Source organism: Bombus flavifrons, chromosome 10 (assembly GCF_040668555.2).
Source record: "Bombus flavifrons isolate JBK064 chromosome 10, iyBomFlav1_principal, whole genome shotgun sequence".
In the NCBI taxonomy this organism is placed as follows: domain Eukaryota; kingdom Metazoa; phylum Arthropoda; class Insecta; order Hymenoptera; family Apidae; genus Bombus; species Bombus flavifrons.
The window spans coordinates 10893484-10909427 of record NC_138451.1 but is presented as its reverse complement, the minus strand read 5'-3'; the positions used below and the strand labels follow the sequence as shown (position 1 = coordinate 10909427).

Here is a 15944-nt window from a genome sequence, read left to right as displayed (position 1 = left end):
TAGATATTCAATCGTTTTCCTAATAATCTCGGATAATTATCACATCTCCTGTGTACACCTTTATACGTACACATACTTACCATACACGTAACAACGAATCTGGCAATGCGCTGAACTTAGCATTTATGCGCACTTCAAACTTCTAACTCCGTATCGTTGAACCAGTACGTCATATTATAACCAAAACATACCATTAGACATACGGCGTAACGCTTGTTGAACTAGTTTTTAACAAGAAAACTGGTTACTAAAAATGTGCTGGGTAAAAATGTCGCAATGCGACGTGGCTTGCAGATGCGTCTAGGACACACATACAGATGCAGCCATCCAACACGAGCATACAAATCACAGAACGTAGCACCCGTGGCGAAAGAACGTTTGAAGACTTCCGGCCGTGATACGCGCGAGTGCGTCGCAATTATGCAAAGTGTTACGAGTCCCTGGGATTGCTCAACTTTTAGGATTAAAAAAAACCAGAGGGTCGAGAGGGAGGGGCCGATAATTAAAAGGCGTTCCTTGGCGCAAACGTAACGTCACGAATTTGAAATTCCACGTGAGACGCGCTCGTAAACGTTGTATCGCAGAGGCGCGCGGTGCGTGTCGAGAAGCATTAATTAACGTCAGGATCGGTGTATCACATTTGACATCGTTGGGAGACTGGACCGCCGTTTATACACACGCTATCTGTCTCCTTCGCGCGGCTTCACGGTGCCTGGGACGCGCCACTGTACACCCTTTACGAACGGCCGCGCTGCTAATGGAACGGAACAGCGGAAAAACAAAGAGAGACAGATTTATCGGCAATACCCGTTAGCCCAGCGCAAACCGAATTTCTACTACGCTAATTAAATAAACCCAATCAACTTTTCCTATTTCTAAATATACTCGTCCCTCCGCCCTCGTGGTACGGTCGAACCATCACTCTCAGACTACTACAACTTTTGTTCGAAAATGTCGCGAAAATCTTTCTGTAAATCGACCTGTAAACTTTCGTTGCTCGTGTTTAGGTGCGTTGTTTTAGTTCTGTGACTCGAGTTCGAAGAAAACTGCGTAAGTCGATACATATTTATATGTACACTGTGCTCACCACTGTGAAACCACCTTACGAGATTTCTACACGTACGAGACGCGAGATACAAAGGGACAAGATACGATTAGAAGTATGGGGAGTGGAATTGTCGAACCGATTGAAAATAAGAGAGAAAGCCGTGCATTGTTCGTGGTTACAATTTCATTTTATTGTACTTTCGATAAAATAGAACAAACTATTCCGTTCTATTGAATCTGCGGATATGAGGCAAGAAATAATAACTAGCTTTTCCCAGCGAATATAATTCAGTGTTACCTGGAGACGTTGCTGGTCGATATGATTTCAAACACTTCGTTTCTTATCACATTTTCACATTTCCCTAACCAATCGCGTATTCACGTCGACGTACTTCTATCGAGTCACGCTATGATACGAAAGAAAAGGTTTTATACGTTGAAATCGAAGAAAACCGAGTGAAACAGAATATCTAAGTAAGGCGAAACCTTTACAACCCTGGAATTTCATCTCTTTCCGTAAGATTCCAATGATAAATGTGACACGAAAATGAATTCCAATTTGTTATTATTTCGTAGCAGAACAGCCAGAGAAATATGCGTCTGAATTTTGATTGGGCAAAGTTTTTCGCAGAAAATCCCTCGTGACAACGATATCGAATCGGACAGCGCGTCTAGTGAAAGACGCGTGTAGTCGCATGGCGCGGTAACAAAAGAGCGATACGAGACTCGGGACAAAACGCGAAAAGCCTTTGCAAAAAGGGAGACGAGAGGGCCGAACAACGGAGAACAACAACGAAACAGACGGAGAATTTATAGTGTTTGTAGATATAGCCGCAATACGCGTATTCCACGGTCGGTTACAATGCCACGATAGAGGCAACCGGCACCCGTACAGCCGATCACGTGTCTGGCTTGTACCGCAATCGGGCTCATTGTCTACCGACAAGAGTGGCGTGGATACAAAGCTGAGTTACTCGCTGCATGTAGCTAGGTAGCGAGCGGGTGCAGCCGTCATTGCGGTTCGATGCAACTAGACAATCTAGTGTAAATAGGGGTACGATGGCGCGGATATGTTGTTACGTGCCGATCTCCTGTTGCAGATCCTCGAAATCATGAGGCAGATTCGATGATACGAAGCCGAGATTGAAATTGTCCAGCTAATACGATTACGGAACACTGCGTGAGGGCTGGCTAATAGCCGCGCGTCGATGCTCCGTGTGATGGACGCGATTGACTGTTTGAGTTTTAAGCCGATTGTCCGAAAACGATTCTTCCGTAATCTGACCATTCCGATTTCATGCCACCGTGACTGTGGAAATGGTAAAAGCAAAGATCGTGAACAGCAACAAACGACAGTTACTAGAAAATGTCACCAGAGAATGTTTTCGATTTATGATACTAGCGTCGCGACTCGAAATATCGCTGACAATACGACATGTGATATTCGCGGCGACAGAAGTCACGACTAGACGGATATTTATGCTCTTATGGCAAGTTTAAAGTTACGGAAAATGTACAGGAAAAGTTCCGTCTAAATAGAAGCCATCCAGGGCTATTGGCGGTGTTTCCTTGTAAATTAATGGGAACAGCCAAAGGCTTCTCGATAGGATCGCACATAAATCGATATTTGGTCGTGAGATAACTTTTTACGTTGCCGATGTTTTTGTGGCTGTCGTTGTTCATTAAATTCGAGGCACGAGGGGATGACACCTCCTTTAAAACGCTTTCGATGTTAAAGTCTGAAAGAAAGGTTGTCGCTCTCGGCTACTTCGTCGCGTTACTACAACTTTCTTGTTAGCGAAGTTTGGAAATATACTGTCGTCGAGTGTCTTCAACGTGGCTACGTAGCGGTGCGCCAACTTCGATCGAGAAAACTTCGCGACTGAGCTTCTCGCACTTTGGTCAAAGGTATCTGTCTATCGCGTCAAAGAAAATCTGACCGGAATACTCGTTAACGGGTCCCGCGCGTTTCCTCTCCGCTTGCTTCACAGAAAGTCAATAGCAAAACAAAACACAGACCGAACGTTCGTACGAAACGTTGTTTCGTTTGAAGATCATCCATCGTAAACGCTCGTGTAAGTACGTTTCGTTTAACTACGCAGACGGACGTGGATCAGGATTAACGTAGAATAGGATTTAAACGGCGACCCAACAGATATCAAGCGAAGAGCATTTGTTACGTGACTCGTAAAACTTGTCGAATTCGTGCTCCGACTCGGTAAAACGTATATTACTATCTCTATAGTCTATTTTTTAATCGATTGGGAGGCTACACCTTCAGACGTTTAAGCATAAATAAAATTTGGGGATTTTTCTTACAAGTAGTTGCAAGATCTTTACGTCGAACTGGACTTGACATTCTATTTTACTCGATTTTCTCAACTTCTTCGTTCGCGAGTGGAATCCCTTTTGAAAGCTTCGAGAAACTTAAAACGATACATAAACGTACAAGACTTATGTATCTTGTTAATGAGAAAGTCTTGGTGAAATAATAAGATAAATGAAAAGGACTTTCGTACGATATTCCACACCAGTGGAATATTAAAAAGACTTTTTAAAAGATTTCGATTTTTCGGTGCCTCCTTAATTGAAAAGTCTTTGTCAGACGAAAAGATAAAAGGGAAGCTTACGTGTGTCGCGAGTTTTTTCGCCAAGTACAAACGCGTTCTTTTGTAACCGGTAATCCTCCTTTTGTTCACTCGCTTCTCGTTTTTCCGTTTCAGTATAACATAAAGAAGCGAGAAGAAGTACAAGAAATGACCCAAGAAGAGCCGAATCCTTTGATGCGCAAGAAGAAGACGCCAGAGGAATTGGCTGCAGAAGCCGAGGCGGAAGACGAGGACGAGATTACAAGTATGTACACGAGTCAATTGCATTCGCTCATCACACTCGGTACACACGACCCTTCGCGAAGAGGTTGGCCAGGGAAACCATGGCCATAGAACGGGGTTAAGAACGAGAAGCTACAAATTCACGGTACACGTTCACCGAGTGGAGCTGCCTGACGAATTAATGCAGTGGCGCTCAGACACGGCAAGGGATGATCGATGAAGGGTTAACGAGCCTTGGCTAGAAATCAAACAACTGCAATCCTCCACTCGGTTTCTGAGTAAATTCAACAGAAGCCGGTCGCATGCCACGATCCTCGTTCAGTTTCACGGCGAAATCGATGTCTCGTAATTGAGAGAGCTTGAAAAACTGCCAGCCAACTTTCAGCCGTGTAGTCGTTCATTTGCGATTTTCCATTCTTTTGTAACTAAACTGGGACACTGTAGCGCACGCATACTCATTTATACACGGGGCTGAATAAAATACAGAGAATATCGGAAATCGTACTACAATGCCAAGAGGATACCTCGTGAAACTGTACACCCTCGCACTATCAAAAATCTTACGATAATTATTATATCTGTTTCGCGATTGGACAAATGTAAATGATAGTAAAACGATGCGATGGAGTATCGTTTAACTTGGTATTTCGTATAACGAAAGTAAGAAGTAACTGGCGTACAGTTGCGGATGAAAGAAAGTTTAAAAACGAATTGTAGAAGCTTTTGTATTAAAGATTTTTTATCGTATTGGTAATAGTCATTTATTCTATGATATACATATTGTACTTATTCGTTGTTATTTTATGATGTTGTTCCATATTTCTTATTTTATAAACTTTCTTCTGTTCTCCGCTGTATGAAACGCAAAACTGCAAGCTAACGTAAAGTCTATAATTCATATGCAATACTCAAATTTTATTAAACATAAAAAGTGTATCTACGAAACGTAAAGCGGCAGACTTTGAAATTCTACTCACGAAGTATCAATAAGATAGAGAGATTCGGCATCTGATTCAACGATATGAGTATACTTCTAGCGTAAAGTGAAATCGTTTACAACTTGAAAGACAAGCCTGGAACGACATCTTTGTGCGTGAACTCTTTTCATCAATTTCATTGATATCTAGAATGAATCCTACAAATATCCGCCACGTATCTTGCGACACGCTATATATACAATATAATACATGAACGTTCGTTTGTTCCAGAAATCAAGAACGCGTTAGACACGCATATACAAGAGATCAAAGCGCAAGTACTGGAAGGTAAATGCGATCTCCAATAAGCCTACCTACACCCTTGAAGCGGTCGGTAAGGAGGGTGGCGCATCATGTGCTACCAGAGCCGCATCCGCCTCTCAGCCCCTACGACATCACGAGGAAGAGAACGAGCGAGATCTGACGTGTTATTGGAGAAGCGAAAGGAAAGAGCGATACGGAAACTCACTACCAGCGTCGTCGTCGTTGCCGTCGTAATCGTCGTCGTCGTGTTGTTCGAGCGTAGATCGATTCGGGATTCGAATTGGCCAGTCGTCCCTTAGAGAGCGTCGAGAGAAGCGACAATCGCTCGAGACACCGCAACCAACGCCCATCGCCCGTCCTCGGTCCTCCAACGACCATCGAATTAGATTTTCTACGAGGGTACGCGCGGAACGATCTTCAGAAACGAGCGCATCGACCAAACAAGAGAAGAGTTACGAGCTTCGATCAACATTGCCATCGTGTGAGAAGGACGTGTCATCGTTGAGAACGAGTGGATGAAACGAGACGAATTCGACGGATTAAATTCGAGAGATCATCGTCGATAGCGTTGTTAATTGACTCGGGTGATCTTGGAAATTGAAGCAAGTCGAGAAGATCTAGAGATTCGAAGCTCGGCGAGGATCTAGGATGTCGATGGTGGAGCGACGAATCCAGAGGAATTTCAGAATCGATACAAACGGAGAGGATCTACTAGAGACGTTACGCACGAAAATTCATAGGGAAAAGAAACGAGGAAGACGGGGACGATGTTAAACGAGGACGATGACGGGATAAAGAAAACTGCGGCAGACGTGAGAACGTAGGAAGTACGAGATCGGCGAGAGTTCGTTTACGCCTTACGATTCGAAGAAGGAAGAAGGACAGAGACGATCGAAGTTAAGAAAAGGAGAAAATGCAAAGTATAAGATCCGTGAGAATTCGTACATGCGTTACGACTCGAAGAGAGAAAATGAAATATCGGAAAGAAATCTCGACAAGAAATAAGATGGAACGTAAAAAAACAGAGAGAGAGAGGGGGAAGGAGAGAAAGGAAAATGATTGGATCGATCAAAGTCTCTTCGGATATCGCACGAATATCATGGCGTAAATGAGACGTGAGCAGTCGAAGGGCGCGTGCATATAAATATACCTATATATATATATAAATATAAATAAAGAAATATATTATATATATATAAATAAGAAAAATGAAAGAAGTAAAAAAAAAGACGTAAAAACTTAGTACCTAAGTTTCTAGTGAATTTTTCGAATAGTGGTTAAAAAAAAAAAAGAGGAAACTACCGGTAGCAGAGTTACGTAGTCACTAGTTCGTTCGACGACTGTTCAATAACAAGGAGATCAGAAAGGAGGGAGTCATTATTATTATTCGAGTTATTAATTATTCTCATAGTTTATTACCGCGGTCATTGTTCTTATTATTGTTGCCATTAAATGTTTATATTTAGAAACAAGTTAAGACAAGGATCGAGGGCCACGAGAAACTAGAGTCAAGAGACCAAGAGCTGAACGCAAGACGGAGATGGATTGCTGAGAGAGAGAGAAACGAAGAGAAAAAAAAAAGAATTAACACAGGAAACGAGTAATGAGAAAAAACAAGAGTAACCGGCGGCCCTTGCTCTCCCTTCCGTCCAAATTCGAATTTTTTCCGATTACCTCTCGGCGATATAGCTCGATCGCGATCGATCCGTAGTGAAACGCGTAACACCTGAGCGATTCTTAGGGACAATTAGTTAGGAGACACATTGCCGACAAAAGTGACGAAAAAATATAAAGTGGTTATTAGACCAAAAAAAAGAAAAAAAAAAGAAAAAACGGAAAAAATGGACAAAACGAGAAAACATTTTAAATGTGCGCTTCGTTAAGAATAGCTCGACGAATCGAGCAGCACTGACTCTCGCGTTTAAATGCAAACAAATAAGAAAAAAAAGAAAAAAAAATGTACTAAAGAAATGCCTTTCTTTCACGTTTATACGGTGCGTTTCTATCGAGTGTAATTATATAGTAGGTTAATTGTTAGAGAAAGGAAGAGAAAACTGATTTATATGTTCGCTCGTGAACGATCTTAGTGTCGCGATTCGACGATCGAGACTGTTCTTAGCAAGGAGTTTTCAGGTGTTACCGCCGGAAACGTTCGAGCAAAGTAGCCATTGTTTCATCCTTTCTCGAAGCGGTTCACCGGTCTTTCATCGTGCTTGTTCGTCCGCGACAAACACGTTGTGCATGATGGACGACGCGTAAACGATGATGGACGGGATGGACAGAGCATCGACTGCCGGCAAGTAACGCGAGCCTTATACATATACAGAATTAACAAGAAACTAAAAAATGCTCACGCACGATACCATTGCGATATACTTAGAAACTAATTGGAAACAGGGGGAGGAAAAGTATAAAGGAAACATTTCGTTGAGCAAGCAAACGTTTCTTGTTCCTTCGATCGGAAGATCTACGTTTAATGAAGAGACTGAGAGGATAACTCTGTTTAAATTAAAATGTATCTTGTAACATAGATTCTTGCGTATATGTCGTAAAACGTTCTGAGTTGGTATATGTATAGGGCGGATAATGCCAGACGAAGCTGCGACGGAGAATGAAAGCACGAAGAGGAAGAACGTGTCATTTAACGCGTGACACGTTGTTTTTTGTATGAGTGACGAGATGATACGAAAGTGTACTTTTTTTATGTTCGATATCGTTCCTCGTTCTGGTACCGATCTATATATTCTTATACATCTTCTTCTTATCTATCGAGTCTTCTCAAAATCTCTTAATTGATTCTGACTCTGAAGCAACAGCTATCCTCTGATTTCTTTGCGAATTCGCGATATATTCTCCTAACACGCGCTCTATCATACTTGATCACTCGGATTAGGAAAACATTTCTCGACGATATGCCGCAATACACGCGAGGAAAGATCCATCGGGTGTCGGGAAAAAAAAGAATTCCAATTGCTCGGACGAAGAGAAATTAGAAAGAAGCAGACGAAGCAGGATCCGACGGGAGAAGAGAAAAGATTGGAAAAAGCTTTCCTCGTCTCATCGAGATAAGTGTGTTACATCTAGGACCGCGTCCCAGTTGAAAAAGAAAAGGCAACTTAAACGTCAATCGAAAATGAGAAGTCGGAAGGCCTTCTGTCCAAACGTTTTGCTATAGAGACGAACGCATGTCAGCTTTCTATGTGCACTCTGCTGTTTCTCGATGTATAAACGTAACGCGGCTCTTCTAGTCGACAGCGTCGACGATTATCAGTCGTTCCGTAAGCACGTTCGCAGATCTTTCCCGTTTGCCAAACTCCGCGATGCAAATTCGACCATCGAAAAGGCCAGCACGCCAGCCTTAACTTTGCCAGAAACTTTCCTCGAAATTCGATAATATCGTCGATACTTTTTCGAACTTCGAATCTCGGGTGAATGGGAGCAAAGAATAATTTACGATATTAAAAATTCCCAAACTTTTAACGACCCGCTATTTTATCCGGCGACATACTGCCTCGGCAACTATATAATTATTTACGAATAACGATGCAAATCGGTAGTGTCGTTAGCGATTTTCCTCGAACCAAGCGATTTCTCGATCGCTAAATTCTCCAAACGAGCACGAAGGAACTAACGTATCGCGGCGGGAAGAAATTCAACGAACAGCTTCCTTGCTCGCTGTCCGAACTTTTGGAAAACCGCCGCGCGCTCCGCTACTTTCTCCTGTCTCAATGTCGTAAAATACCTCTTGGCAGCTGTTCGTCCGCGAAAGACAAACCGACAACTTTTCCAATGTTTCCAGTGTTCGGCTGTATATCCCTTCGGCGAGAATTGCGAGAGAAGTTTCAGCGGAGACTTAAGGCTGGCGCGATCGAGCACACAGATTCGATTTTATGCCTTCCTTTGTTTTCTTTTTTTTTCTCTCTTTCCCTTTACCTTAATCGTTTTCAATAAAAAGAATGACCGAGGAGACGTTATATCGATCGCGCCTTTTTGCGAAGTCACGGCGAATTTTAATCGTCGAACGCGGCGGAACGAGACAACTGAGAAACGAACGCGAAGCGGACGGGACGTGCTTCGAATCTGAATGTACTTGACGTACAGTCTCTCTCGTGTCTCAACGTGCATGCTACCTGCCTCTCTCTTGTCTGTCGATGTCAATGTCGATGTCGTTGGTTGGATCTTCTCTTATCACGCGTGAGATCTTCGAGGATCACTCGACCAAAGATAGAGTTCAAACTAGAACGTGTATTTTGCTACCTGAGCCGAACGCTGACGAAGAAAGTACAGAAGATTATAGTGCGACATATCGCGATGATTTTCGAAGATCCGCAGACTCGCATTCTTTCTCTCTGTAACCGATCGATCCACTAGATGGAAACGCTTTAAAAGTACCTAGAACGATTTTACCCTAATCCTCCTTGTTCCTTCGAACTGCGCCCATTTCCTGAACCGACCGAATTCAACAAAAATAATAATAACCTGTCTCGCATATTCTAATCCTCCTGCGCGATCTACTTGATATACACTTGAAGTCAATTACTCGATTATTAACCCAAAGATGTATACATTATATTATCTATATTGATTCTAGAGAATATATGCTCGTACGTTCTTTTCATTTTTTTTTTTTTCTCTTTCTTGTGGCGAATTTTCGATACGAACGTGAACACACCAAGTTAAATAACCAGTTGATGGAAAGCACGATTTCGGTGTAGAAGAAGACGAGTTTCAGCGTAGCTCGAAGCGAAATGTTTTTAGAGACAGACCGTTCTTATGATTACGATTAACAGGAGAAAAAATAATTAATTGGACATCGAGTTAGCCAGACAACTTCGAACGACAGCAGTGTATAGCTCATAGACTGTTTTCCTATTCCCCACGCTCTCTTTAACTATTTCTGTACCTCCCTCCCTCTCTCTTTCTCTCTTGCTCTTACTATTTTGCTCTCATCTTTTGATCGTAACAAGTTTTCTCTCCGCCTGTCGTCTCATAGCCCCTTTGCTCGATGTATCTCCTACGCTACGCTCGATTGTTCTCTTTGAAGTCACGACTACTTAATGCATGTGTCACGTAAAAACGAACGAATAAAACGAATACAAAAAAAAACATAATATCTTACTGTCGTAACCGTTACTGTTGATTAATGTCGTGTGTCGTTGTTGTTTCTCGATGTGATCGACATAAAACGTTGTTCGATGTACTGTCTAGTCAATGTTGACGCTTTAGTCTCAGTAGTTCGTCTTTTTTCCTTTCTTCTCCCTTATACGTACATATTGCGTTACATGTTGTTCAAGCTTTCTGTGTAAGATTCAACGATCGATTAAAAGCTTTCTGTGCCATTTGATTCGATGTAGTTTAATTTAAGCGTAAGCAATGCTTAGCACACTGTGTCAAAGATAATTTTCTGTTCGGTTGCCGTACGTGAAATGGCTGATTTCATTGGTAGCGACTAAAAGTGTCGTTAAATAATTTCGACGTTTATATATGATTCATATGATACGTTATATTTATATATCATACGTGACATTTGTTATTCAATTTTAAATTTCACGCTAATTAAACGCAACATGATACTTTGTCGAAGACAGATCGTGTGTCAAATCGAATCACGAAGTAACATCAAATTCGAGTGCGTTCTTTGTAAAACTTCAAACTTCTTAATTTAGATCGTTAAATATAAATATAATGAATGAACCGAAATATTCTCAACGATGATCGGTTAATGATTTTAATTGCCATGATCATAGCTTCCCTTTACATTGAGTACGTTTAATCGTAATATGATTAATATTATTTTCAACGTTAAGAAATCGGCCATTTTACTTGAAACGACTTAGTGTAAGTTCCTATAAAACTTTCAATTTATATTTCAAACTTTCGTTTGCGAGAGATCTTCGCGTATTCTTGTATTCGATAATCCGTGAAATTTGGTTCAGGCCATTTACCGACGATTTTTCACCAGCGTAAACGTTCATCCACCAGTTGTCGCGTGTATGCGTGCAAAACACCAATACAAGTTGTTGAAACGCGATAGACGAAAAAGTACAGTTCCCCTCGAAAGGTAAAATTCGACGGTGTTCGAAACCAACGAGACAAGAGTAATCCGGAGATATGTTAAAACATAATCTACGCGTAACAATCTTCTGTGATTCTCGCTATATCGAAGGAAAAATAACGCGGTCCGAGAAATAAAAAGGAAGTAAGAACGGAGAATGGATTTTCAGAGAAATAGAAAATGTATCAGTCGCGTGAATACTCTCCAGACTTTCTCTTGTTCTTTGATTCTTTTGATCTTTTCCATTGGTACGGAACTGTTGATCTTCGATCTCCTTAATTCCCTTTAACGAGTGTTTTTCCACTTCCACTTTGCACACGCACCTAACATCGCACGATTCTAGGCGATTTATCGCTCTATCCTTCGCATCCTTTACCTGAAGCCACCCTAAGCCTGTAAGCGGCACGTGGCAAGTGATATAAACGAATACTTAAATCTATTTAATTCGTGTTTCATAGACGATCGTAATCGTGAAGATAAAAAAATGAACAAAGGATTGAATAAAAAAAGAAAAAAAAAAGAGAATCTAGCGACTCGTGTCTGTTTTCGACGTGACACCCTCGAACGTGGAGTTCTATCAAAGAGACGGATGAGCCAACGAAAGTTGCTGGTAATTGACGATCTCGGTAAATCTGACTGTAATTAGAAAGTATAATATCGTAGTACTCGCTAGCAAAGTACAATTGATCCGTCGAAACGAGACACGCGTGCAATTATTATGTAAAAGATAGTTGACGAACCTTTCTTAGGTACTTAATTATCAGGCGAGTGTTTCAAGCAGGACAAACCGAAGAAATCAGAAAGAATGTAACGCGTTAGGTACGATATGCGCCGAAACGTTTAAGATTATACGACAAATGTAACGTTCTTTTCTCTATGTACATAGTCTCGCGTATAACCTAGACCTGCGTTTAGTATAACCGAGAAAGTTTTCGTGATGGTTTCGTTCTACGTAACCGCGTCAAGCGAAAAGGATGAACGGAAGACGAGACGTTAACCGTGTCTCCTGGAAGCTCGGGACACCGTTGTGTCCCAATTTTCCAATTCGAGCGTCCGATTTTTGCTCGAGCCAGGGAAATCCGTAAGGAAGCAGAAGGCGAGGACGGAAGGTGTGTCCCGAAGTTCGAGGACGGAGGAGATTAATACCGGCGTAACTCGCGAGGAAGAACCGACTTGACTTATTCAGAGACAACGACACAACGCATTATAAAGTAATAATGATAACTTATCGTTAAATCAACGTACTATTGTTATGATCTCTTACATTATGATAATGATCTCGACGACGAGACGATTGCATAATGTAAAACGCGTTCGCACGTGTGTTTTTTCAATGCGTTCACAAGAAACAAAGTACGAACTAAGCGAGAGAAAATACCGTTCAAACACACGTAACACCTACACACGGAGAAACGTTCGAAAAGAAAAAAAAGAGGTAAATAAATAAAGATAGAAGGTAAGACAGGAGAAAATCACGATGTTAAGTAAGTAGTCGTTAGCTTTGTATACAAGGGAGTGCAGAACAAAGACGAAGACGACGTTAAAGGGAAAGAGAAAGGGGGAGCTTCGATAATTGGAGAGTCCCGAGGCGAAAAGATACACACGAAAAACGGTACTTTTCAGCAGCTGCCATTCGACGAGAGGTTCGTGTACCACCATCTTCGAGCGGACTTGTGCGATTTTTTGGATAGGGATTCCGTGAACACGGTACTGGCTGTCGCTCGATCCTGGAAAACTCGATTATATCACACGCTAATCGCAAAAGGATGGTCTCGTCGCATAGAAAGCGACATTCTCTCCGACGCTAAATCCAATTTACTTTACACAGATGCTATAAATTCTTGTTGGCAAAAAATTTCAAACCGTTTCCATGTTACCGGCGACGAGCGTGTGAATAATTTAGACAAAGCGACTCCCGACTCAAATTGAATGTTGGTGTCGCTCGAGACCTAAGGTCGTTCGAAATTTCCTTTAAAAATGGAAATAAAAATGCGAATCGGCTACGCAAAAAAAAAGAGGCTGCAATAAACGCGTATTCTATTTTTCCATCGTTATTCCCGGCGATTCGAGTAACAGCTTGTTTGACCGTGTTGCGACATCGCGACGTGTACGTAGATCACACCTGTGCCGTGCCCGGTATCTTCGTAAATTCGTTGAATCGAGAAGCAATACTATAGATGCCTATAATTACTAATGTTATACGTTTCTTATACAACAACAAAATAAAAAAAAAAAAAGAGGAAGTTGAAAAAGGATTAGAGAAAAACTCGCGTACACACGCACATCAGACACTGTATATGTATTTAACAATCAGAGTTACACATGCACACCGCGCGATAACGAAACGAAAAGGAAGGAAACATCGATGCCCATCTCGTCGATGTTTCTTCTTACGATCGGCGCGAAAAAATAGAAAAAAATGAAAAAAATACAAAAAAAAAGTATGAAAATATGTTACTCTCAACCTCGAACTCGAAACTCTGTAATTGCGACGCGTACGTTCACACATCGATCTCTGTGTAATTTTATATTTCGACGTTCGAAGATGCGAAGCACTTTTAGCTGCATGCAACGACCAATAATTATCGTAATCGTTAATCGTGTAGAGTTGCACCGAAAATAAAGGAACGATGTAAAAGGAACGGTTAAACGTGGTGGAAAGAAGGGAATAAAATAAAGAGAAAATTGGGAGGAAGGAGAAGGGCATATGGAGTCGTTCGAAATGCCCAAAAATCGCACGAAGCTTGCTCGGCAGATAAGAAAAGCGGGTTCGCGGAGAACGTACGATGAAGAATAGCATCGAAGAGGGGAATAGTAAAAGATCTCTTGTATGAGTTATAGAACGCTTAATGGCTGAATCACTGGAACACGAATGGGTTGATTGTTAAGAATGAAATATTAATGTAACATGCGAAGAAGAGAATAAGTAACGCCGGATGGTGGATGATGATGATAATATTATATATTGTTGTTAGATCATGTATAATATATATACACATAAACATTGATATAAAAATAAAGTAACCTAGATATTAAGCGACCACTTATTCACACGTTACAGAAACACATACGTACACGTACCCTGTGCACATGAAAGTTAACCGTTTATTTAGCGAATTAAACGACTACGCGAAAAGAAAACGCAAGAAGATTCTTTTTAAATCGTTTCTTTTGCCATTTCGAAAAACCGTCTCGGCATTTTATTCCCTGTGTGATAATCGAAATCTTTCTTTCACCACGGAGATTTCTTCGAAGGTTAACGTACAGTACCGAATAATTATTCGAACGATACATCCTTCGTGTTTCGTTTAATTTCAATTACGAGCGTTTTTTTATTTTTATCTACGATTATTTATAGAAACGTTGAACGCTATTCTATTACGTTATTGATTAAAAATTGTGTGTTAAATTTAATTTGTTCAAGAAACTTTAAACTCCAAAAGTATTTAAATTGTTAAATTTCGACTTGAAATTGGAAACTTCAAAAATAAATTAAAAGATTTTTATTCGGATTCTTAAATTAAAGAAAAATTAGAATTATTCCACTAAGTAATAATTCGAATAATTACGGCGGATAACGTACATACACGGAAAATCGATCTCGGAGATTGATGTGTAGGCGTGTGAAATTTTCAAATAGGTAAAACGTTTGCCCGTGCCAAATAAAAGGTTAATAGAGGTGCGAATACAGATCACAGGCATCGTTCACACACATGCAGGAACACGACACGATACGACACGACAGGACACACGATTTCGTAGCTGTACCCGTGAGCATCCCCCGTCAAACCAATCCCTGGGCATGGTCTCGGCTCTTGGTTACGCGTAAAAAATGCATAGAGTCCTATACTCTCTATTCGTCCCTCCTCTTGACCCTTGAAACGACGACAGAAGAAAAGAAAAGGAGTCGAGGCTTCTTTAGGTCGCGTCACTCGTCGATCTTTCTTCTCGATAGAAAGGAAAGAAAATTTCAAGTATCAAATAGGAGGCGACAGCCACGAATCAGAGTCGAAAGCTTGTACGAAACGAGAAACGAAGCGGGGATAAAATCAAAAAGGAGAAAAGAGATGGATAATCGAGCTTTCCTCTTCCTACGTTGTACGAGAGATTCACGACGTTTCTTTTGGCTTTCACGGCGGAAGAGATGAAACACAAATTGCGAGAAAAACAAACGAGGATTAACAAAAAGAAAAAAAAAGTAAAAAAAAAATGATAAAGCATGAAGACGATTTTTAGGGGCGCGCCTCATCGTTATAGCTCTTAATACGATAGTAATATTACGAGTAATAAACAAAAGTGAATTAATCAGAATATGCGTTTATGTTATTTAGTTCTAAAAAAAATGAAAAAAATGTAATAAAAGTCAATCGTGTTACCAACCCGATCGTCTATTTATTTATTAATCTACCTTTATCAACAACATCTTTCCTTACAAAGTATTCCAACACTTGCAGACATTTTTTAAAAACATTTTATGTGTCTCACGTGAAACATTTTTTTGAAATTTTATTAAAACCGCATCGTCATTGTATCCATCGTTAAACATCGTTGAAGACTGTCGCGAATTACTTGCACAGAAATTACGATTTCTAATCATCGAATTAGAATTAAATCCAAATTTTTAACGTTTTTTTTTTTTTCCAAATCCAATCCATCGAATTAGAATTAAATCCAAATTTTTAACGTGGCAAAAGCATTTCAAATTTAATACAGAACATTGTACAAAAACTGCGAGCTTATCCTGCCTACCAATTAACAAAACGGTGATTA

The 15944-nt window shown here is 40.7% G+C and overlaps 1 protein-coding gene across 2 annotated transcripts in view; it reads left to right on the top strand.

The window, feature by feature from the left end:
* The window catches only part of cpx (synaptic transmission protein complexin), a 326410-nt gene extending 313427 nt beyond the window's left edge, over positions 1 to 12983 (top strand). For both annotated transcript variants that reach the window (XM_069121737.1, XM_069121738.1), the window contains 2 exons: positions 3771 to 3900; positions 5087 to 12983. In XM_069121737.1, the coding sequence (XP_068977838.1) occupies positions 3771 to 3900; positions 5087 to 5163 (207 nt within the window). In that variant the 3' untranslated portion in view covers positions 5164 to 12983. The remainder of the gene's footprint in view (positions 1 to 3770; positions 3901 to 5086) is intronic.
* The last annotated feature ends 2961 nt before the right edge of the window (positions 12984 to 15944 follow it).